This window comes from Urocitellus parryii, chromosome 6 (genome assembly GCF_045843805.1).
Source record: "Urocitellus parryii isolate mUroPar1 chromosome 6, mUroPar1.hap1, whole genome shotgun sequence".
Taxonomy (NCBI): Eukaryota; Metazoa; Chordata; class Mammalia; order Rodentia; family Sciuridae; genus Urocitellus; species Urocitellus parryii.
In genome coordinates, this window is record NC_135536.1 from 69,702,645 (window position 1) to 69,727,184 (window position 24,540).

The window sequence follows — 24,540 nt, forward strand, 5'->3', positions numbered from 1 at the left end:
TGGGCATGCCTCTGCCCTCACAGGCAGCCCCTGGGGACTCAGGCGGGGCTGCCTGCCCAGCCCCCACATGGGGACCAGGGCGCTTGGCATGCTTCCTCCCCTAGGCCCCACTCAGTGCCATTCATCTCCTGGCTCTCTTCCCTTTCCTTCTCCTCCTCTTTCTCCCAACTCTGCTCAGTTACGTCATAAAACTCGTGTTCTCTTCCATATGGGAACTAAAAATGTATCCTAAACTTGTCTGATAACTGTCACAGTAGTGCTAGCACCATAATGAAGGAGACATAATGAAGAACCGAAGCTGTCAACATCTAAAGCTCTTGAGAGTACCAAGAGGTCCCTTTCAGAAGCTCCACAAAGGAACTTTCTACTTTCTCATCCCCTCCTAATTAAACTGGCTTTTCCTCAAGTACCAGCATTTTAGACAGACAAAAAACCTTTTGTTTTCACTACTGGGTTTCTGTTTTAATTAATAACCTCACAACAGCATTGTTTTCTAATACTTTTGTTGCAAAGATAGAGTATGTCAATTATATTTTAGGATAAATTGCAACACTATGTCTATGACAAATCGTGTACTAAATGCCACACTGACTTAAACTTCTGTAATTAAACCAATTTCTAAATTAGGACTGGTCTTTTTTTTCTCCTATGCGGTTTTAAATGTTTGTTACAAGAATTTCCTCTTTGGCATGTTTCTTTTATATAAAAATTTAGAAGTGTACAATAGTACCACCCTTAATACCACAACTTTATGTGTACTATTCCACCTATAAAGCATACATTATTATGACACCCCCGTTCCCCATTTTGAATTTAAGATTCAGAAGAGTTCAGTAAATCACAGCTAGTAAGGAGGAGAGCCTGAATTCACGTCTTGGTTTGGCAGCCTCTGACTGATTTCTTCTCCTCTATATTGGCTACTACCACCAAGCACATAAAACAAAGCTTCCCAGCATGGATCTGAATAGGTCATGCCTGTGTGATCTACATCTCCATCATTCCCTGCATCTCCATCTAATTCAAAAAAAAAAAAAAAAAAAAAAAAAAAAACACCTTACCAGATCTCAGGAGAACAAGAAAAGAGATTGGCAAAATCTCTGAAGGAGAAGTAGTATATTCAGATCATTTAGTAAATTCAGAGCTGTATTGGAAAACAAAACTGTATCTAGCAGAGACTCTAGCTGTGCAATTAATAATCAGCATCTATTATGCATTCTAAATAGGTCTCACCTGGCTCTGAGCATCAGCACAGAATATGGGTTATGCACCTGGGCTTTTCTGTTACCCAGAGTGCTAGGGCTTTCCTTACTAACTTGCTCCAATGGCTTTAATACAGCTTGCCTAACAAAGATTCCCACATACAACAAATGTCTTGGGGTCTGCAACACAGTGAAGGGCAAAAGGAGAAGGAGCCCGGATTCGGTTATAGGAAATGACCCTTTTCTATGCACGCACCTTGCTGCTGCACATGAGGCCAGAGCCTACTGACTCTTTCAGCATACCACATTTCTATTGATCTCACTCTTCTTTCAATAAGACTTTGGTGCCTGGGGTCAGCAGGCCTCCTGCCCTCCACTCTACCTTCTACTAGCTTAACTTCCTATGTGTGAAATGCTAGAATTCAACATTCTCAGACTCTCTTGCAGCTAGCATCCTAGATACAAATTAGGATCCTCTGATGAGATGTTTTTACATGAGGTTTAGAAGGCAAAAGTGAGACAGAAACCAACTGTCTACGCTGTTTTTCTTTTTTCTTTTCTAACAAGCAAGATCATAAAATGGCGAGCTAATTTTTTTTAACAGCCTTATTCCTATGTTCAGTCTACAACTCCCAGGTTGAGAGGCTGTTGAGACAGCAGCAGTAGCTATTTGATGTGGCTTCCTGAACCCTGGACTACAGTCATAGGGTATGTTTTACATCCTTATTCCTAAATGACCTCAGAAATGGTCATTTTCCCTGGTAAATAGTCTTGCATTGCCCCAGATCTGCCTCCTCCACATCTTTTTCCATCATCATCGTAACCATTAACATTCCTTATGTGCTCACTAAGTATTAGGCACTGTGCTAAACCCTAAAATTATAGAAGTTAATTTAAACCCAAAAATAACCCTGTGGGGAAGGGATTATTAGCCTTTTTCCCAGATATAATTACTGGGGTTCAGAAAAGAGATAAATCATACAAGATCAGAACAAAGCTAGTGGGTAAGTAGTGGAGCTGGAATTCGATCCCAGATTTGCCTCCCTCCAAAATCAGAGCACTGCCACTTTAAAGTTGAGGGCCTGTGACATGTGGGCAGATTTGAATTGCTCATACCTATGATGTTGCTGAAAAGACATCATTATCATTCCTTCTCCTTCAACAATATAAACACACAGGCCAGTCTATTTCGTGTCAAGTTGCATCGAGATGTGGTAGAAGCCTTCAGTCTAATTAAATAGAAAGCCATTCAGAGATCCAGAGGTATTGCTTTGTGAGGCCATACCAAGATCATTTTTACTGCCAAAATTAAAGAATGGAGATGAAAGCAGATGTAGCCTTCCACTTGCTTCCGTGAGGACCAGAACTGGAGGGATCAGACACACGACTTACCAGGTGCTCGGTTAACAGCGAGGTTTCGGAAATGGCTGCCTTTGATCATTTCCACAGATAATCGCCCCGTTGTGGCATTGTAGGACAGCCCCACCAACAGCTCTGGCGCCCCTCCATGAGACAGCGACTGCGTGGATGAAGCACTATCACTGTGAGAAACTGCAGATGGGCTGAGCGGCGACTCTCCACTCTGGAAGGGAAGAACAACAAAGAATCCATTGGCCCACACTGCACTACTCTCTTTTAGAGAAAGCCGATATTATGTTTGGTGAAATTGTGACCCCATCTCAATGACTGCCAAAGATTACTAACGGCGCACTCAGTGTGAATTACAATGTGCCCAGGGAGTGCAGCCACGGATGAGATCCCCTTCATTACTAGCTGACATATTTGTTCCAAGAGCTGTCTCCATTCAATATTTCCTCTCTAAAGACAAAACGGACAAAGATGTTATTACTAGTATAAATCAAACCTTCTAAGATACATGGAGAGCTAATAATACATTTAATATAGACCAAAATTCCCTCCTGTGCAATTTGCACCTGAATGTTTCCGTGGAACCCATCCACTCCAGGCCTGGGATTTGCTTCTGTTCTCTGCACCCTCTGGATGAATGCAGCAATACAAGAGGCATTTTTGTCTCTCAACTATTCAAGAATTGACCACTGGACATTGACCACGACATAGGATATTTGGCCCCTAGTCCTACTTTCAAGGTTGTGAGGTGTATACCAAATGCTCAATTTTACCTTCTAAGGAAATCAATTACATAGAAAATGAGCACTTTCACAACTGTTTGATAAAGAAGCCAACACTTGGACTATGCATCTCAGTGAACTCACAGGCACCAGGTGAGCCCAGAAGAGAGCCCAAGCTTCCCGGCGCATTTATTCACATGCGTGCTTCTTATGATCATCGGATTTATGCACCAGGGACATCAGGAGAAAGGCAATAAAGTAGATTAGAATGCTGATTCTCACTGAGGGGCAGGAGTAGGCATCAGCCCAGCTACAGCAGGCCGGCCAGCACCTCTAACACACCTCCTCCCTGGAAATAAGCATGTTGGACTTCACTTAAAACTCTCTTCTGTCTGAAATCATTTCCTAAAACTTCTTATCAAGAACCCAATAAGCAAAACTAACAAAAGGAATAAAATATTCTGCATATCAGCAGGGAAATATCCTTTTTTACCCAAAACATGGGCATTTCTAAGAGCCCCAAGCTTTCATGGAATACCATTTATAAATTATAGATAGGGCCAGGTGGTTTTGACAGGTGCCTCACAGGCTCTGCTGTCTAGAAGATAAAAATCCAGCAACAAAATATATGCTTTGTTTGGGGGAGGGCCACCGCCACCCCTGTGCTTCTACAGAAGCTCCTACTGTGGTACCTGTCACTGCACTGCTTGCCTTGCCCATCAAATTCCAAAATCTGTATCCCTTTCTCAGCCCCTAGTGCATAAACCATGGCTTCTAAATCTCTTAGTCCACAATGCATAGCCTAATATATGGCACATAATCATGCCCCATAAATGGCTGAGCAATGAAAGAATTTTCACCTTCAGAGATCTTTCACACTGGCTCCTTTCCCCCATGCAATCTGTGCCTCTAGCACAGAGCCCAGGACCTGGTACAGAGAACCATGGGTGTGAACATACTTATACCTATGTTTTATAGTCCAGAGTCCTTTCTGACCTGAGGTTTCTGATTTCCATGGTTTCAGATATATGTTATCAGAGCTCAAACAAAAGAGAGATTTGAGTAGAAGCGACACATGATCTGGGTTTTGTTTTAACAGACTCATTCTGGCCTCCATGACAGGAATAATCTGTAGGGGGCAAAAGCAGTATCAGAAGAGCATCAGCTAGAGGCTATTTCAGTAATCCAGCAGAGGAGCAGGGTTCAGCAGAGGAACAGCATCTGGTTGCATTTGAAAATATAGCTCATAGGATTTCAAGTGGAAAAGATTTTAGCCCTAGCAACTGGAAGGATTCTATTGCTTCTAATTGAGACGTGGAAGATGGCAGGTGGAATAGATTTAGGGAGGCAAAAATCAGGATTTCAAGTTTGACCATGTGGAGACACCATGTGAAATTCCAATGGACAGATCTCTTCTCACTGTGGTCAAGGAGCCTTTTTGGTTCCTTTGTTCTTCCTCCAACAAAGCAAGCTTCTCTCCACCTCCCCAAGACTACATGTGCCTGAAATCCTCCACCTCCACATGCCACCAGTCTTTTTCCCTCAATCACTGGAACTTTGCTTTATCACCACCTCAAAGAAACCTCCCCTGACCCTTCTAAACAAACAGCAGCCTCTGTCACTCTCTCCTGCCAACCTGGGTCTGCCTGTAAACACTCTCCGCACTGGACCCTGGAGCACTAGCTGCTCAGTTTGTGTGTGCATGTGCCTTGCTTTGTCTCTACAGTACCTGGCAGGAAACATCTTTGAATGAGTGGCTGACTGGCCCAACAGCCCATGGCTACCTGATATTTTTACATGATTTTGTAAAAGGTGATCTTCACACTAGATGACATACAACCCAGGGCAAAAGCGGGCTGCCCATCATGTAGACACACAAGCTACATTGTCTTCCCTTAAAACCCTGGGGCAGAAAGCAGAATGAGGTATGTGGGAGGAGGCCAGTCCGATAAATGGAAGGTCTAAGAAGTAGCTAGGGTTCAGAGCTGGTATTCTACAATGCTCCCACATCCTTGTTTAGGACCTTGCCTTGAAAGTCCCATCTCTTAGATTCACCATAATACATACTGGGGGCTGGAGGGCTAGGACCACTTATCCACTAACCAGAAAGCCCAGTCACCTCTCCAGGTTTTTCCATGCCCTTTACCACACTGCTACTGTCATTTCCATAAATGAACGGGGAATACATCCATCAGGTTATCAGGAAGACAGGCATGAAAGACCCATAATACCATGAAGTGCAAATCATGGCTTGTAAAGATGAAGAGAGCCAAAAGGAAAATTAAATTAAGGTCTCTGCATTCAAAGCTGAATGTACTAAATCAAGGGCTGACAATCCCAGGTCTTCGAACACACCGCATCATTAGCAGCACCATTTAACATACTCACGCTTATATTGCTTCTTGGCTCCAGAACCAGAGTCACTTTCATTTCCCCTTCTGGCTGTAGGTGGCTAAGATAGAAGAGCTTCTCCCCCATCATTCTCTCTCGGGTCATCTTACGGGCAGCGTACAGTCGGAAGCGGACAGCACAGGAAGCCACATCTCTGGACTCCAGCTTGGCAAAGGTGACCTTCTCCTTAAAGACAGGGTGGGGCCCCCTCTGTATGCTCGTCCTGCCCCTCTGTTTCTTACTGGGCAGCAGCACTACATGAACTTGCCAGGAGTTGACGCCACTTCTGTCCTTATCTGGGAGGCCCTGTGCTCTCACAATGGTCACTGTGAGCTTCTGGGTCGCAGCTCGATATTCAAAGATGACATCTAGGTCACCACACTTGGAGATGGGATCCAAGACCCCGGATGGCACCTGCAAGCTGGTCCTATCCTGTTCCTGTTGAGGATGGAACAAAAGATTAGGAATGAAAAATGATGATGCCTAATTGCATTTGGACAGGTTCATGCCCTTGGTGCTCCTTCAGAATCCCACGCTTTTTGACTGTCAGTGCATGACCTTCTAGGTTAAAAAGGTCTGTTTTCTGATCTCTCTCCCTTAAACTGTGAATTCTTGGAGGGCACACTGCCTGACATATGGTGAGCCTTTATGAATGTTTTTGGAATTAATAAATAAAGCTTTTATATTTTGCAAAGTGTTTTCTGATATGCTGACTCTCAGAAAGCACAACTGTCCACTATTGTTGAAAATTAAGTCAACCATGCAATTGCCAACAGACTATTTTTTCTTGAGTTCTCGGGAGAATTGGTTGAGATTGGGCCCATCCTCTGCAGCCCAGAATCTGCTATAGACATAAAACCTAATGTGATTCCTGGTAAAGTGATCCTTCAGTATATCTTAAATCTATACAGGAGAAAAGGTTTAGGGCTCAGTTTCTTAGAGTTTAATGTAGACCTGAATAATCCAAGGATTCTGATTTGGTAGGTGTGGAGTGAGGCCTGAGATTCTGCACTTCAAAGACATTCACAAGGCATGCTGGCCTCAGACCACAATTGGAATAGCAAAAGTTAGGGAGGACAGCCCCAGCAGCCACCTAGCAAAAAGCAACACTGGACCTGAAGCCAGAGCACTTGAATTGAAAAAATGACTCCATCACTGATGAGCTTTTTTGACCCTGGCCAAATAGCCCAGCTTCTGCATATTGTAACCAAAAACACACATTAATATGCCTACTTGATAGAGCGTGGTTATGAGGTTGTAATACACACGAAAATACCTGTTTCAAACAAATACCATACTATGTATTCCCACCACTGGACTGGTGCTATTTCTTAAAAAGCCCCTCTCTTTATGGAACACACCCTGGGACAGCAATTTTCTGTAGATACTTGGGTTTGAGCTCACCTAGGAGAAACTGAGCCGAATGTCATTTACTATAATGAATCACCCCACCAACAAATTATAAGGAATGTCAATAGAATTTTAATTTTTCTTTGAAGGTCTGTGTTTTATCTGGAACTAAACTTTGGACTGATTCGTATTATAAGTTAATTCTTATTTATATTGGACACCAGACTTCACTAATTGAGAGAGCTCTTCATTTCAAACATTATAATAAAACACCTCAAAATGTACATTCAGCAGTGAAACTTGCCCAAGGAGTCCAAGGGAAAGTAAATGGTTCTCTGGCATCTAACATCCCTAGGAATCCCAGTTCTACCACTTACTAGCTCTATGACATTGAGCAAATCCTTTCCACACTGCACTTTCCTCAATAGTAAAATGGGGATAACACCCACTGTATAGGAATGTTGTAAAAAGGAGAGGACTTGACAAATTGTAGACATGTCACAAGTGCCTTTCTCTTTTAAGATTAAAATTAGGCTGCCAAGAAAATTCAGATGTCTTATAAAATAAGGGAAGCTTCTTATATCTTTTCCTTTGAGCATGCGATCATGTATGAACGTTTCTATTCAGAGGTACTTAGTTTCAAGTGATGAAAATGGTTGCTATAGAGACCTCTGAATACAACTGACTAGTGTATATATAATATTAGAAGCAAGTCTCCGAGGAGTTAGGCCAACTCAAAAATCAAGTCACTGTCTTTTCTCAAATTCCCTTGTCTCAAAATTCCCACCTATTTTAGCCTACTCTCTCAATCATACCTCTATTGCTTGTATAGACATAAGTAATAATGGCTAATATCTACTAAGCCATTCCTTATGCTGGGTACCATATCCAATCCTTTAGAGACCGTAAAAAGCCAGCACTTAAACCCTTCAAATCTTCTTGGCCTCTCCTCTGATTCCATCTTTCCTGCAGGCACAGTGTCTCTGGACTCTAAGTGGCTTCAGCCTGGCACAACCCCTGAAGTTCTTATCTCCTGCTCATAAAATATAGTTCTCAGATTTCATTATTGGCCTGCTGATTCCAAGGCTTAGAGAGCTGCATAACCCTGCTTCACACCACACATGGAAAGTCCAAAAGTATGCTGGGGTTAATGTCCCATGCAACAAAGTTTCGCCCTGGGTCAGACATCCTCAGTTCAGCTAATATAGCTTCTGAGAGTGCGGTTCCAACAAGATAAAGCAATTAATTACTGTGAGCAGCAGCTAACTCAGGGGAAGATGTCATACTGAATCTTCCCTGCCTTATCCCCTCATCTTTCAGTCTGGTTCCTTGGGAGTGCAGGCCCTACCAAAGTCTTTGTCTTAAGCTCTGCTTTATTGTGGAACCTAAGAAACTTTATCTTTTTAAACATTCACATCAACTTAATGAAGTAGGTATCTAAATAGCTTCATGTCATGGAGGAATAAATCATAGTTAAGAAAGGTTAAATAACTAACACCTCTCCCCCACCATGCAAAAGTCTAGTGCCCAGCCAGAATCACCCAGGGCTCATCCTCTGCCAGTCTGAGCCTACGGCCTGCCTTAACCAGTATGCAATACTCAAAAAACTTTAAACTTCTGCTAAACCATGTGGCCTTCCTTTAGCTTCCCAAAACCTTTTGCCATAATTATCTGTATGTATAGTGGATGTGCGAGATGAAGAGGGAAGAAGGTGGGAGCTGGAAAATATTACCGTCAATTTCATACCCTTTAGGCCTGTTCGGGCCTAAAAAATATTAGTTAACATGTTGTTCCTAGATTTATCATCAACTTGAATGCTAAGGTAAAAAATTCCAAGTTAATAAAGATCTTTCCATTTCTCTTTCAGGCCATCTCTTCGGATAAATGCTCACTCCACCTTTATGTTCCACAGGTGTCCTGGGTAAAGCTCTTCCATAACCATCCTAAGAAGTCTGCATGAAGCAAAATGGCCAAATTCTGCATGGGCCTGTTGAGGCTGTGGCCCATGAAAACTGGGCTTCGTGGCCCCTTCCTGGGTTGATGTGAGATGGAGATTTGCAAAGGTTGGTATTTTCAAAGCAATTAATTATTTCAACACACACTGCCTATCACCAGGCAACTGAAGGAGCTCCTCCTGTGGGTACTGTTAATTCCGCTAATCCATTTGACCTTCCTGCAAGGTAAAAATCTCTTCATTCTTATCCCCATTTGGCAGATTTTAATTAACTTCTCAAGGCCAACCAATTAATCAGTGGAAAACAGAGATGAAAAGTGGGACACCTGCCTCCCTGTGTGCTGGAAATCGCCAACCACCTCTCATTGTCTTCCCTGCCAAGTCCTCAGTCTGTAGAAAAAAGTCAACAGCCTTTGCCAACAGAGAAGAGCAGCGCTTGAAAATCCATCAGCCTGGCAGGTATCACACTGCAGGACCGGTTTCCTTCAGAGACAAAATTCATGATTCCTTGAGATCTAATATCCTGGGTTTTTTTCTTTAAGATGGGAATACTTGCATCAACCTGTAAAATCCAGGTAGGTTTAAAGATTTTCTGTCAAACTGACAAGGCTTTCTGATTTAGTAAGATAGTGTTGATGTCATCTGTGTGGCCAAAGTAAACAGACCCACAACACGTTCCCGATGCCAGATACATGGGGGAAAGATGGGGTTCTTAACGCAGCTAAGAGGCAAATAAATCAATTCTTAAGAGGCGAGCTAAGCCTGCAGAGCAGGCAGTTACGGGAACTGCCTCTGAGCTGGATTTGAAGTTCTACTGTAGGAGCACCAAATTACAGCTTTTGTCTTGAAATAGATATGAGGTTGAATGGAGCACACAGAGATGTCTGGGTATTTGGGGAGTCTGAGAACATTCAGTACCCTCAACACATCTTCTCTTTAGGATCCCCGGGGCAGGTCAGCAGGAGGTTCCATGGAGAAGAGATTACCAGCCTGGTAGCACAGTTACCAAGCAGAGTACAAACAGGCAGGTGAAGAGCTCTGTTTTGTTTTTGTGGTAAGGGAGCCAAAATGAATATCTTTAAATGTTACTGTGTGGGATTTGATCTGACTCTTTCTTTCTTCTTTTTAACAAAGCTGATGAGGTCAGTGGCCTTGGGTACCTCTATAGCAAGGACTGCTTTTAATAAGCTGTACAAACCATACATCTGAGTTACCACTCCTGGTCCTGGGCAGAAACACCAACCCAGAGGTACAGAGGCATGTGCACACACACCCTCACACACACCTCCTTACATGCTCCCTACACTCCCCAGCATATCTGCAGTACGATTTTGAAACATGATTTTCTTTTGTGTTTCCTTGAGCATTCAGAGTGAGTATGTGTGTGTGTGTGTGTGTGTGTGTGTACTAATAAGAGATTCATTCTGTTTATTTTCTCAGACTGAAATTAATAAAATCCATTCACCCTTCTCTTCCTCTATCTTCACAGCTTCATGTTTTATATACTTATATGACCTATTTCATCAAAATCAATTTCATATTAGGTACTAAAAACTACTATTTAATACCTCCTGGTGTCATGGAATTAGGATTGGAGGGGATCTAGCTAATGAAGAATGACTGGTAACGTATGAAAGATAAAACAATGTTTGTAAAATCCTTCTTACTAGGGTGTAGTAACTGGCATTTCAATGAATGGCAGCTATTCCCATTATCCCCTCTGGTCATATCTCTAGATGGTTAGGCATATTAGGGATCAGATTTAATTGAAAAAGAAATTCAGAAGAAGCATCTTTCATCAGAGATTTATTCAAAGGCTAGAGGGTCATTATAGACGACGGTCATCTCCTAGACCTCCAATTCAATTAAAAGCTAACGAATATACTAACACATGCAGCAAGACCCTCATCATAATATCATGCATAATTTTATTTGGAGGCCTACTTCATTTTAGTGAAATTCTCAATTTCCATTTCAAATGATCACAACTAAAGATTTTGGGTATGCAACCAGGAAGGAAATAAACCAACCTCTCCAAAGAACTAAAAGTTTTCTTTGTATAAAAATAAGTCCTGTAAGGGGTCATTTTATCACTATTCTTCTTCCTTTTTTTATCTAGCATTCTTTTCTTTGCATTTGAAACAAATTTACTTGTGATTCTTTTATTCATGTGCTCAGGGACTTTGGTTATCTAAAGAAAAATTTATTTTTAAAAAAAGGGGTATTTTAGGTCTTTGTTTTTCAAGGCAAAGTTTTCTTTCTGGAAAAAACTTGGTGAAAGGAGGGTAAGGAGAAGAAAATGGAGGAAGAAAGAGATGGGGAGAGGAACCCAAAGAATATACACTGATAAAGCAAAGAATGGAAAACAAATAACTCACCTCTGGACTCCATACTGAGGAGCTGTCAGTAGCATAGGAATCTTCAAATCCCCGGTTATTAAAATCTGTTTCCATCTCCAAGCTGCCCTCTGTGGACTGACGACTGAGGCTTCGAACCCCACTGGTCTCTTGGTGAGAGGTGCCATGATGTCTGTTGTCTCCTCGCTCACATGGGGACCGTGAAGTAACAGAGATGGCATGATCTTTGTAAGACAGGATCTCAGAATAACTCAGTTGGCTGGTTCTATCCAAATCTAAATTTACAGAGAGAAAAGTATTTCAAATGCATTGTTTTTCATACCTAGAGAAATTAAGCCTGTGCAACCACAATAATCAAGACCACAAAAACAATATGCACACCAGTAACATCTGCAGAAAAAATTCTACCCATGCAGTGGATAAATTTGATCCATATAATAAAAAAGACCATCAGGTCTTTCCATGAGGTTCAAGTAGGTTTGATACTTCCCAATAATATGAGTATCAAGAATGGGTATCTAGCCAGTTGCAGGGGCACCCACCTGTAATCCCAGCCACTACAGGGGCTGAGCAGAAGGATTACATTCAAGGCCAGTCTAGGCAACTTAATGAGGCCCTGTCTCATAATAAAAATAAAAAATGGCTGGGGGTGTAGCTCAGTGGTAAAGTGCCCCTGTGTTCAATCCCTAGTAACACACATACACACACACACTCTGTCTCTCTCTCTCTCTCTCTCTCTCTCTCTCTCTCTCTCTCTCTCTCTCACACACACACACACACACACACACACATCCACACATGCACACACAATGATATTTATATTAAAAGGATAAATTTAACACAAGCATTTTGTTGGGACTAAAAAACACAAGACTTCAAGAATGGCTCCAGAAAGCAAAAATAGTAATCTAATGTGGAGATCATGTTGGATCATGGGGTCAAGATCATGGAGATCATGACTCTCCCATTGTTCTTTCTCTCTCCCATATTCACTAGAGGTTTCTGTAGTTTTCTCAGGTGAAAGTTCTCTGTATGACCCGTAGAAAGAACACTGGCCTTGGATTCTGACAATCTGGATCTAAGTTCTGTCTCTGCCTTAAGAACTTGAATAACATTCAAACTCTCGGAACCTTTATTTCCTTATGTTAAAAAAAAAAAGATAAAACCCATCAGAGGGTCACTGTAGACACATGAAACCATCTGTCTGACAGCCAACAGGCCCTTTCTTATCTGACTGCCCCCAGTTGGCTTTGTCTAACTCAGTTTCAACTGGGATCCTCAAACCCTCCTTCCTGTCCTTTCCTGCTTGTCCCATCCAAGGCCCCAACCAACTCCTGAACTATCCTGACTGCGTCAGACTCAGTGTTGTTCTGACCTTAGTGTTTCACTTTCCCTCTCCCCTCTCTCCTTCTCTCCTACACTCTCCCTGCACCTTCTCCAAGCCTTATTCATCCCATTCCTCACCCTCAACATCTAAGATGCCCTCAGATGGTAAAGAAAAACTGACAGAATGCCTAAGTGACAGATTTTACCCTGGTTTACACACATGTACACACAAGTAGCTAAGATATCTTATCTCTTTGGTCTCTAGTCCCTTCCAGTAGTCCTGTACCCAGGATGAGAACATATTAGAGATACAGACAGGACAGTGAGTGGGACATCAGAGTAGACTCACAGACTCAAATCTTACACCCACACTGCATAACAGCACTTGTTTCCCGTGTTAGCCTTACAACCCCAGGTGGAATAGAAGCTCCTTAAAGGTACAAAGCCATACACTTTACTGCATGGTCCTTATTAGGTTCTCATTAAGCCTTTGAATAACTCTGAAGTCTAGGCAGGTAACAAATATTTGAAGCAGCCAGATGTGTAGCAACATGGAGAGTCAGTGAGAGAAAGGTATATGACTCATATATACTAAGAAACCAAACTTACAGGATATAATGTTGCCCTATGCAGACCACATAAAATTATCCTCAGACAGTGGTGGGCCTGAGGGTACAACCTCAGACTACTGATTTGGGGTTTTGCAAAACCATAGCAGGCCATGGAGAATTTTCCTTATCTGCCTAGTTATTCTTAATTGTTCAGTTCAGGCCCTTGGAAACATTTCCATAGGGCACTGCAAAAATGCTACATTCACACTTTCAGCTATTTGGCAAACACACTTTTAAAAGGTCCCAAATAATGACATAGCAAGGGAAATTCCACATGCAAAAAAATAAAATAAAATAAAACCTACAACATAAAGCAGAATTTTCTTCTAAGTCTCTAATTAGCACACCCATTCCTCACATACATGAACAGTAAAATGTCATATTAAACAGTGGGTCATCTATCAATATGTGTAGCGCCCAGCAGGATATCAGCACAAAATCTAACTTTGCCAAGAAATTACTCCCATAAAATTGTCTCATGACTCTAACTCCTATAGTGATAATACCTAGATCGCTAATGAGAGAATTTTCAGCAGCTACATTAAAGCCTTGAAACATTATTCATAATTGAAAAAAAAACACAGGAGAATTATATTAATGTCACAAACCATTTTCTATGGCAGACAAGCAAGAAATGAATTAGAAAACCAAATCTGGGCTCATGTCAAGTTGCAAGGAGGTGGAAGGGGAAAGGTGATTCATCTTTCCATAAAGCAGACTTCCCTTCCTTGAAATTAAAAAGTAATTACATTGTTGTCAGAGAAATGTATCCTGGTTTCCTAGAAATTATAGGACATAATTATGTCACACCAATTCTATTTGTTTGACCAGAATATTTTTCAACTTGTCTAGTTTATAACCCATTTTGATGGAATAAAACCCTATTTTGCAATTGCTTTCTCTGGTATGCCCATCATCATCCATGTGTGAAGACTCTGCTTACCATCTGCGGTGGTCAGGTCTATGTGCCATCTTAGCAAGGCAATAGGGGCCAATGGTTCAATCAAACACCAGTCCAAGTATTGATGGGAGGGAATTTTGTAGGTGTAATTAAATGAGGAGATCAGTCCGTTGAAAAACAGTAAGATAACTACAACATCATTTATAATTGGTCAGTTGAAAAACAGTAGGATATCTGCAACATCCCTGAAGTACAAATTCTAAGAACTGCAGCTTCATCTCACCTGAGAGTCTGAGCCTCCCTTCTTGACAGCTTGCCCTTTGCATTTTGGAGCTATGTATTTCTGTCACCTAGCTAGCCCCCATAATCACACAAACCAAGTCTTGGTAATAATTCTCTTGAAATATACACACCTACCCACACAGACACACGTGTATGTATATAGGGTGTATGTATTCCCACTGGTTTTATTTCTCTGGTTGGACCGTGATTGATGACATCATCCCAATCAAAAATGAGATTCCAGGAATAAATGCGCTGAGTTTGATGAAACCAGAGAGATATTATCTAGCTTTTTATGAAACATTCTCAGAATTTAAAAAAAAAAAAACAGTAATTGGACTATTATCCTACAGCCCACCTTTCATGCCTAAAGACCTCACACTCGGCCTCTGAATCAAACCACTTAGACCAAACCCACCTTGGCATAATCAGGAATGTACTGACAAGCCATGTGCAATAACACTGAATCAGATGCAGAGAATAAGAGAGAACTTGCCTGGAGTGTGGTGCTAATAACCTCACTACTGAGTCTAGAATGATCTCACTTAAGATGAAACATGAGACAATCTACTTAGTATATGGCTCACTCATGGTTCAGATTTTACTTGGAACTGAATCTATAATCTCACTACCCAACACTTTTTAAAGCATTTTTTTTTTAGTGTGGAAATGTTTGTGCACAATTAAACTTGATCTTAGAAATTATGTTTATGATAGAATAAAATGGCTAAATATATAGACAGCAAGCAAAGAAAAATCCTCTCTGGAACGCATGTTTCATATTTTCATTTCTTATCATTGAAATAAATCCATCTTTATAAAACAAACAAGAAAAAAAGTCAAGCAATAAAAACTACATTAATGTTTCCATGGCATTTGATGACCTAAACTTTGGTCTGCAGCTATGCCTATGAAAATCCTGCTGATTTTCCTCAAAATTTACAGGCAATTTATTCAGTGTGGTGGAATTTTTCCTTTCTCCAGTAGAGAAAAATTTGCTTTTTCTATCACTATCTTCAAAAAAATGTTCACAACTACCAATTGAGACCAGAGACAGGTTTTTGCTAATTCCAGGAAGATAGGGGTTAGGTGGTTGTCACAACTCTCAGAACATTGGCCATTTGTGTAAATCAGAACCCAGACACTTGGGCTTCTGGGAAATGGAGCCATTAGCTTTAGAATTAAACAAGCGACTCCCAGGGAACCAACAGCTATTAACTTTCATTAGCTAACATTTGCCCTCTCCACAGAGAAAAAGGAATGCTCTGATGTAACAGAAGAGAAAGAGAAAAAATAAGGTGGGAGGAGGGTGGGGAGGGACGGTGAGGAAATGACAGAGGTCAGCAGCCATTCATATTGTGGTTTGGCCATTGCAGGCCTATATTTATTAGCTTACCTTGAACTAAAAACAATAGCGATAAAATGTCAGTCGGTATTTGTCAGTAAGTGAAACTACATGATAGGCAGCAAGTTTTTCCTGCTGAAAAATAACATGGTTCTATTTGTTAATTCTAGCTTTCCCTCCCCCACCTTGTTTTTTGCCTGTCCTGTCTTCACTGCCAAATCAAAATTTCTTCTCTTTCATCTTCTCTCAGTTTCTGTGATCTCCATTTTCTCTGTCTAGTGCGAAAATGAGGAAGGTGTACTATGACGTGCCCATTGGTTTCACTGACCACACGCCCAAAAAGAAAGAACTCGAATCACTGAGACCAGACCAAGAAGGTGCATGCTGTGACGGTCTCTCTAGATATTTACTAAATACACTTCCTGTCCCAGTGGGGCTCTGGGCATAAGAATATCAGAAAGATGCCTCACCTTTGCTCAGGGAAGCACTAAGAAATATCACCTTGTTCTTTTGGCTTCCTTTTCATTTTCTTTTCCTCTCTGGATTCTTAGACACAGAATATAATATCTAAATGACTCAAAAATATTATCATTGGCCATTGCTGGTCTAAATAAAGGAAAACAAGATGCAAAGGATACCTTTGCAGGCAGACACTCCGGCGCTATCTTCTTCGTGGGTAGGGAGCAAACGGCCACATTTGGGTTTCTGTTCCAATTCCTTAGGTTTTCCTTTCTCAGAAGCTCTTGAACGGAAACTCTGGGACCGGGACACAGAAATCTCAAATTGTTTGATCACGTCCTCATCACTGTCAGAAGATGTGGATGGCTCTTCATCATCCCCAATACTGTCAACTGGGAGCAAACAAGAGACATGAGTCTGTGTGGCCTCTGTGATCCGACAGAGAGAGAAACAGTCTGGGAACCTGGAGAAGAGTGTAGACAGCTAATCTGGATCAAGCAGATTCAAACTGCATAGGAAGGATCAGAAGCACTTCTGAAACGGAAAATTGAATCCAAAGGGATGAAACAGAGATGGCTAGAACCCAGGAGAGTCACTGGGATACCTGTAGGCAACATCACGAGCCATGGGGTTGAGCCGGGCAGCCCTGCTGATTGTTTATGTTGCTTACAGGTATCCACAGCTAGGAAGAGGACCTGTACAAGTGCATCTGCCTGATGTGCAGTGTTGTGGGAAATACATTCTTCATATTATCCCATTTATTAAAACACACAGAGCCAAGTTCCACTTCAGAGAAGAGATATTTGCAACTAAAATTTTCCAATAGCTTCTAAGTTTTGAAAAGAGAATCATTGTGTCTATTTTAACTCATTTATACTATCCATGTTCTAAATCTTTCTCAGCATCAACAACCCAACCCAAATACCCTTTCAGATTTTTTTTTAATTTTAATTTGTTATATATGACAGTAGGATACATTACAATTCTTTGAATTTTTGAGAAATAAATTTCAATGGATATATTTGAGATTCACATGATGCAGGATACATACAGAGAGTAAAATGGTGTGATATTGAAGTGAATTAACATATCATCTCACATAGACACTTTTTGTATGTGACAAGAGGAGTTAAAAATCTACTTATTTAACAAAAATCTCTAATACAGCTTTGTTAACTAGAGTATTTGTGGTGTGCATCAGATCTACAGACTGTGTATTCTTACACATCTGCTACTTTGAATCCTTTGATCTACATCTCCCCATCCCTGCCCCACCCTATCCTTGGGAACCATTGTTTAATTCTCAGTTTCTTTGAATTTGACTTTTTTGGGGAAAAAAAGGTTTCATATATAATAAAAAAGTTTTCATATATACTGAGTCTAGAATGATCTCACTTAAGATGAAACATGAGACAATCTACCTAGTATATGGCTCACTCGTGGTTCAGATTTTACTTGGAATTGGATCTATAATCCCACTGCTCAACACTTTTGAAAGCACTTTTTTTAGTGTGGAAATGTTCGTGTACAATTAAACTTGATCTTAGAAAACATGTTTATGGTAGAATAAAATGACTAAATATATAGACAACAAGCAAAGAAAAAAAGCAAATCCTCTCTGGAATACATATTTCATATTTTCATTTCTTATCATTAAAATAAATCTATTCATTTCTTATCATTGAAATAAATCCACTGATGTAAAAACAAAAAAGAAAAAAAAAGTCAAGCAATAAAAACTACATTAATGTTTCCATGGCATTTGATGACCTAAAATTTAGTCTGCAGCTATGCCTATGGAAATCTTGCTGATTTTAAACATTTACAGATAATTTATTCAGTGTGGTGGAATTTTTCCTTTCTCCAGTAGAGAAAAATTTACCTTTTCTATCACTATCTTCAAAAAAGTTCACAACTACCAATTGTGACCAGAGACAAGTTTTAGCTAATTCCAGGAAGATAGGGGTTAGGTGGTTGTCACAACTCTCAGAAAAGCAGCTATGTTAGCTAATATGTTAGCTAATGAAAAAATGCTTTCAAAATGATTTTACATATATATAAGGTTTTTCAATACTTTTCTTTCTGTGCCTGGCTTATTGGCTTAGCATGATGTCTTCTGCATCCATTCATGTTGTAACAAATGGCAGGATCTTGTTTTTAAGGCTGAATAATATTGTGTGTGTGTGTGTGTGTGTGTGTGTGTGTGTACAGGTGTATACATGTATATACATACATGCCATATGTATTTGTGTATATATATTTAATTTATTCATTCCACCCACCTATAGACCCAGGCCGTTTCCATATCTTGGCTACCATGGATAATGTTCAATAAACATGGCAATGCAGATATCCTTACAAGATGGTAATTTTGTCTCTTCTGGGAAGCTCTCAGAAGAGGGACTGTTAGGTCATATGGTAGTTCTGGTTTTAACTTCTTTAAGAATCTGCCCACTGTTTTCCCCAGTGGCTGCACCAATCTATATCCCCACCAACAGTGTATTCGGATTTCTTTTTCTTGTCATTTTTTCCTTTTGATCCTGGCCATGCTAATGAAATGCCCTTTGAATTATTTGTACACTTCACCCACACTGGCACCCTTGCCTCTTGCAGATGTCCTTTACCTTAACTTTGATGTTCCCTCTGCCTCCCCCAGATGGCTCCTTCACATTCTAGTCTAGCTTGACTGTCACTCCATCCTAGAGGCTTCCTGGCCATCCTCCCTCAACTAGTTCTCCTCATAACAGTACTTCCTTGAAAATAAAAGCTATTATCTGTTTTGTTAAGTGATGTCTCCCCATTATATAAAACTATACCTGCTGCAGAGTAAGTGCTTAGTAAACACTTGTTAAATATTAAATAAATGGGTGAGCCGGGTGCTGTGGCACATGCATGTAATCCCAATGGCAGGGGAGGCTGAGATAGGATGATCATGAGTTAAAGCCAGCCTCAGCAAAAGCAAGGTGCTAAGCAACTCATTGAAACCCTGTCTCTAAATAAAATACAAAATAGGGCTGAGGATGTGGCTCAGTGGCCTAGTGCCCTAAGTTCAATACCTAGTAGTAGTAGTAGTAGTAGTAGTAGTAATAGTGAAAACCCAGTTTTGTCCCAAGCCTGAGCACCCACGTAGCAATTAACATGCTGTCCCCTATGCCTGGGATACTTTTCTCTGGGCTTCCATCCAGACTGGTTAAGAATATAACTTGACACATCAGCCTAGATATCAGCCTAGATAGACTTCTTTCCAGAACATCCTTCCTTAATCCCTTAAATCAAGTTCAGGGCTCCTTCCATGTGCTGTAAAATATTTCTCTCTTCTCCCTTGCAAATGATCCCTCCCCACTGTGGGGACATTATCTATCTAACTTCTAATTGCCCCACCATCCTGAGTACACCATGAAGATAAGGGGGCACATCAAAGATTCCCCCATGCATGCAGGCCCTATCTCTGTCCCAGGCACACAGCAGATTGCTTGTTAAGTATTTGCTGACTGTGAACAGAAAACTATAGATAATGAAGAATAATTTTAACCCCTTCCTTGCATCTAAAAGTCACATAGTGATTCCAGAGAAGACTATGGTTGTTAATTTGCAGATCAGTCATAAGGAACACTTCCAAATCAGAAACTAAGAAGAAATAAAACATCATATTTTTTAGTGAGAGAAACTACTTTTAAACACCAGCCTGGTCAAAACATTTATTTTCTGCCTTGGTTAAGAGTTGAGATTCCTAAAGTTCTTTGGAAGAATAGTAATAAAAACAAACATTTACTGAATGATTTTATATGCCCAGGACTAAGTGCCATGTACATATTTAATTCACACAAAATCTATATTATTATTATTTCCATTTTTCAAGTAAGAAAATTTAGGGGGAGAAGAATCCATGAGGAACTGAAAATCATACTGCCCAAAATTGGTAGAAACAAGAATTGAATCGAAGTAGCCTATCTCCAGAGCTCACTAAGCTGAAAAACCAGAGGTCATCATCAGAACTCTCACACTGCATACTCATTTTAAATAGCTTCTGTGGCTAAGTCCTTTAACCTCTTTGGGCCCATTTCCTTATTTATGGATCACTCCCCAGATCTTTTTTAGCACCAAATTCTCTGACTTCAAAGTTTCTGCCTCATAGGATCAATATTCAGAGTTAAGCATCTGGTCTACGATTATGAAAACCTAGCTTTTTCATCTCAGTTTTATTGCCTGTGTCCATCACCATGGTAGGACCTGAAAAACTAAGTGTCAAAATGAACTATCCAGTCAGAATGGCAATTATCAAGAATACAATAAATGTTGGCAAGAATGTAGGGGGGAAAAGGTACACATACATTGCTAGTGGGATGCAAATTGGTATAACCACTATGGAAAGCAGTATGGATATTCCTCATAAAACTTGGAATGGAACCACCATTTGACCCAGTTATACCACTTCTTGGTTTACATCCAAAGAACTTAAAATCAGCACACTACAGTGATGTAGTCACATCAATGTTTACAACAGCTCAATTCACAATAGCTAAACTATGGAACCAACCTAGGTGCCCTTACATAGATGAATGGATAAAGAAAATGTGATATATGTACACAATGGAATATTGCTCAGCCATAAAGAAGAGTGAAATTATAGCATTTACCAGGAGATGGATGAAACTGGAGAATATTGTGCTAAGTGAAATAAGCCAGTCCCCCCAAAACCAAAGGGATCTCAAGTCCCACCAAACAACAGATTAAATAGATCCCTCAAGAAAACAAAGCTGCATCCCAAATCTCTCAGCCCTGCTGTCACCCACACAAAGACATGGGTTTATTCCAGGGGTACCTAAGCCACTGTCTCCTAGAGCCCCAGCACCTATAGAAGAAGCATCATCATAGACACTGGGACAAGCAAGGAAGAAAATCTGTATTACTAACAACAACTTCATTAGTCCAAGAGAAAAAGCTGTAAAAACATGAAAAAGCAAGGGATGTATTTGATTCTCTGTTTTACTCTTTAGGTTTGGGAAGTTTGTTGATATTATTTCATTGAAAAGTTTGGGCATTCCTTTGGTTTCTATCTCTGAGCCTTCATCTATCCAAATGAATCTTAAATTTGGTCTTTTCATGTTATCCCATATTTCTTGGAAGTTCTGTTCATGCTTTCTTAACATATTACTCAATATATATACCAGGTATCTTCTTGGGACTTTGCATATACAATCCCATTTAATCATCATGGCCACCCACAAAGTAAGGACTATTATTATCCCCATTGTATAGAGAGGAAAGAGAGAGAGAGAATGGGTGAGTACTTTCCATAAGGGAAACAAAGTTAGGAAAGTAACAAAGCTTGGACTTGATCATTGAATGTATATCCTTAACCACTGCACCTATCACCAGATCTCATTACACCAGGAAACCGAGCCACCTCTAGCTTAATTTTCCTGATGAGGTGAGAAGGAGCTTTGCCACTTACCCTGAAATCTTCTAGGAGGCTGCTTCCTTTGTAATGGATCAAAGAAGAAAAGAACAGTGGAGAGCAATCAGTGCATGTGGTGTGAATGTATATGGCCAGGCTGCAGGATAACTGGCCTGTTGCTCCTCATGAGATTATATATACAGTGCTATTCTAAGCCTCACTGCCCAAGAACCTCAGAGAATTCTCCAGTCTAAAAAAGGAATCTGTAACCTCTTCCAAATGCCACTGAGCAGCAACAGTAGCAGCATTATAGTTAATAAAAGCAATCTCTGGTATGGCATTTATCATGTGCTAGGAATTGTTGTAGAACTTAATGTATGTTCATTTATTTATTGCACACAAAAAACCATTGAAATGAGTACTGCTAGTAGACCCATCCTAAGGATGGAAAAACAAAGGCACAGTGAAGTTAATAATTTGCTATAGTCATAATAGTTCATAAGTTGTAGACCAGGATGCAGTCCAAGCCATCTTACTCTAAAATCCTTGCTTCTTCGAGACAAAACTCTTAAACCATAAACAAAACTGATAAAATTGTGTTTTATCACTAAGAAAATAAGTCTCATAGGTTAGGTTGGAAAGAATTTTCATGAGTATCTATTCCTTAATTTTCACAGAGAAACAAAAGCCTAAAAAGTGTTTTTCCCACAGTCATACCAAGCCAAGTCCAATTCCAGAACTCCGGTGTTTCAAGTTGATAGTGTTGCCATATAATTTTCCAGCCTTTCTTCCTAATGGTTTTGAGTCTTTTTTTTTTTCAAATTCAATATTTGGCTCTTATCTATTTGAATCTGTTATAATGCAACTGTGTCAACAGCTAAATAGCTGGTCTACATTTCATTTGGCTTAAGCTTCAAAAAATTACAAAGTCTCGTTTAAATTGTGGCACTTGTTTCAAGATCAGATAGTATTTTCTGAAGTACCATGTGCACATCAAGTTCAGATTCTTTCAAGCTAAATACCTGGGAAGTACAGTGGCAGTTTCTATTAAAATCTTCACTCCTCTAGCAATTAGCTTACTAATAGAACAGGAAAAAAAACTGCACAATTGTCATGGAAGTGAATATGTTGGGAAGTTGAAACGTTCATTTCACTCAATCACAGAATTCAGACAAATCTTAGGAATCATCTAAACATCTACCATTAAAGAGAAGTCAGACTTCTGCATTCATTTCAATACATGGCCACCTAGTTTCATCCCTTTATTCACATGCTATCAAGGTGCTACTGTGAGCTTCTTGCAGGGCAAGCAACTCATGAATTGACAGGCGGAGAGCAATTTGATAATGATCCACCAGTACTAAGTCCTCACTGCAATGGAAAGAGAAGGTCCCTCTCTCTAATTTGCATGAATTATTTTCTAGTTTATGAAGCAGCAGAGGAAATTCTACCTTCATCTTCCATGTGTAAGAGACAAGAAGGAAGGACCTAGTACAACAGCAACTGTATTTTGGATACGGCACCAGTCAAGTCTAGAGTGATTAGAGGGTAGAATGTGGAGTCCAGCTGCTAGAATGTGACCCTGGAATCTTCTCCTTGGTAGTCTGGGACCAAAGCAAGTTCCTTTACTTTATCAATTTCAGCATTCTAATTTCTACATTCCTTACCTCTTAACAGTTTTGAGAGGACTAAGTGAGATAAACTAGGTACAGGCACTTAGCACCTGCTTGACATATAATATTCTCAAAAAATATTGTTGTTGTGCACTCTGCACAACCAGTTGGATTCCTTCCCCCACTTTTACCTTAAAAGAAGCTATAAAATGAGCAGGTGGGCACTGCCTATTTCCAGACAGTGCTGCTAACTCCTACAGAGCCTTCCACCAGGTTTGGGCACAGGACTGTGAGGTAGGGTGAGAAATACAACCATACTATCCGCTTAATCTTCTACTGTCGCAGCCCTTGTTTCTTCTGCCATTCTGCTGCTATTTTACAGATGGAGAAAGAATTTATACACAATCACTGCAGCTTCAAGCTTATTAATGCCTTCCCACCCACACAAGCGCAATCAGGTGGAAGCAAGGATTGCTCAGGTCTTATAGACAGAGTGAAGACCAGCAGGGCTGGGCTGTGCTCAGTGATGCAGGACTTGGGTACCACTTCTGACTACAATTGCAGGAAATTCCTCCAATATCAGATTTATCAAATATCCAGTGGCCAATATCTTCCCACCATAGCTGAATGGGAAAGAAACAAGGACAAGAAGCTGGTTCAAGTGAAAAAGCAAAAGAGAGGTCAGAGGTAAAATTGCCTCTTTGAGATCCCTGAAAAATGGCCACTTTTCTAAAAGTACATTTCAACCATTCTTAGACCAGAGCAGGTTGACAAAGGATTTTTATGAATCATCTAATCTTGATTTGTTTTTCAGACTATGCTCTGTGGAAGCCAAGGGTCCCCAGAATGAACTTCAAGGATGCTCACTACAGAAGTTAGGGATGCAGATTGATGCACCCCGAACAGGTTCAGTTCGGCACCTTTTGCAATCATGGATATTTTGCTTTAATATGGTTTATTTTTTAATTTTTCTGGGGAAAAAGTTGGACTCTGACATTTTAAAGAAGTTTGAAAAAAAACACTAATATAACTCTACTCTCTCCTGCTACAGACTACATATTAAGACTGAAATTATCTAAGAGATTTTTCCAATAGTCAGTTAGGTCACTAGTGGCAGAGGAAGGATCAGCAGCTAGTTCTGTGCACACTGTTTTGTGTCACCCTGAACCTTATGTGAGATGTTTTGATAACTCCATTTCATATATGAACAAAGAAATGGCACCTGTAGTAATTAAATATGAGTGAGTAGTAAAGAAACTCTTTC

At 40.3% G+C, this 24,540-nt stretch overlaps 1 protein-coding gene across 1 annotated transcript in view; it reads right to left on the bottom strand.

The window, feature by feature from the left end:
• The window catches only part of Syt16 (synaptotagmin 16), a 128,666-nt gene that overhangs the window by 19,970 nt on the left and 84,156 nt on the right, over window positions 1-24,540 (bottom strand). The window contains exons 4-7 of the mRNA XM_026385200.2: window positions 16,445-16,657; window positions 11,363-11,616; window positions 5,678-6,118; window positions 2,592-2,781 (exon numbers count right to left, since the gene is read on the bottom strand). Coding sequence (XP_026240985.2) covers window positions 2,592-2,781; window positions 5,678-6,118; window positions 11,363-11,616; window positions 16,445-16,657 — 1,098 coding nt within the window. The remainder of the gene's footprint in view (window positions 1-2,591; window positions 2,782-5,677; window positions 6,119-11,362; window positions 11,617-16,444; window positions 16,658-24,540) is intronic.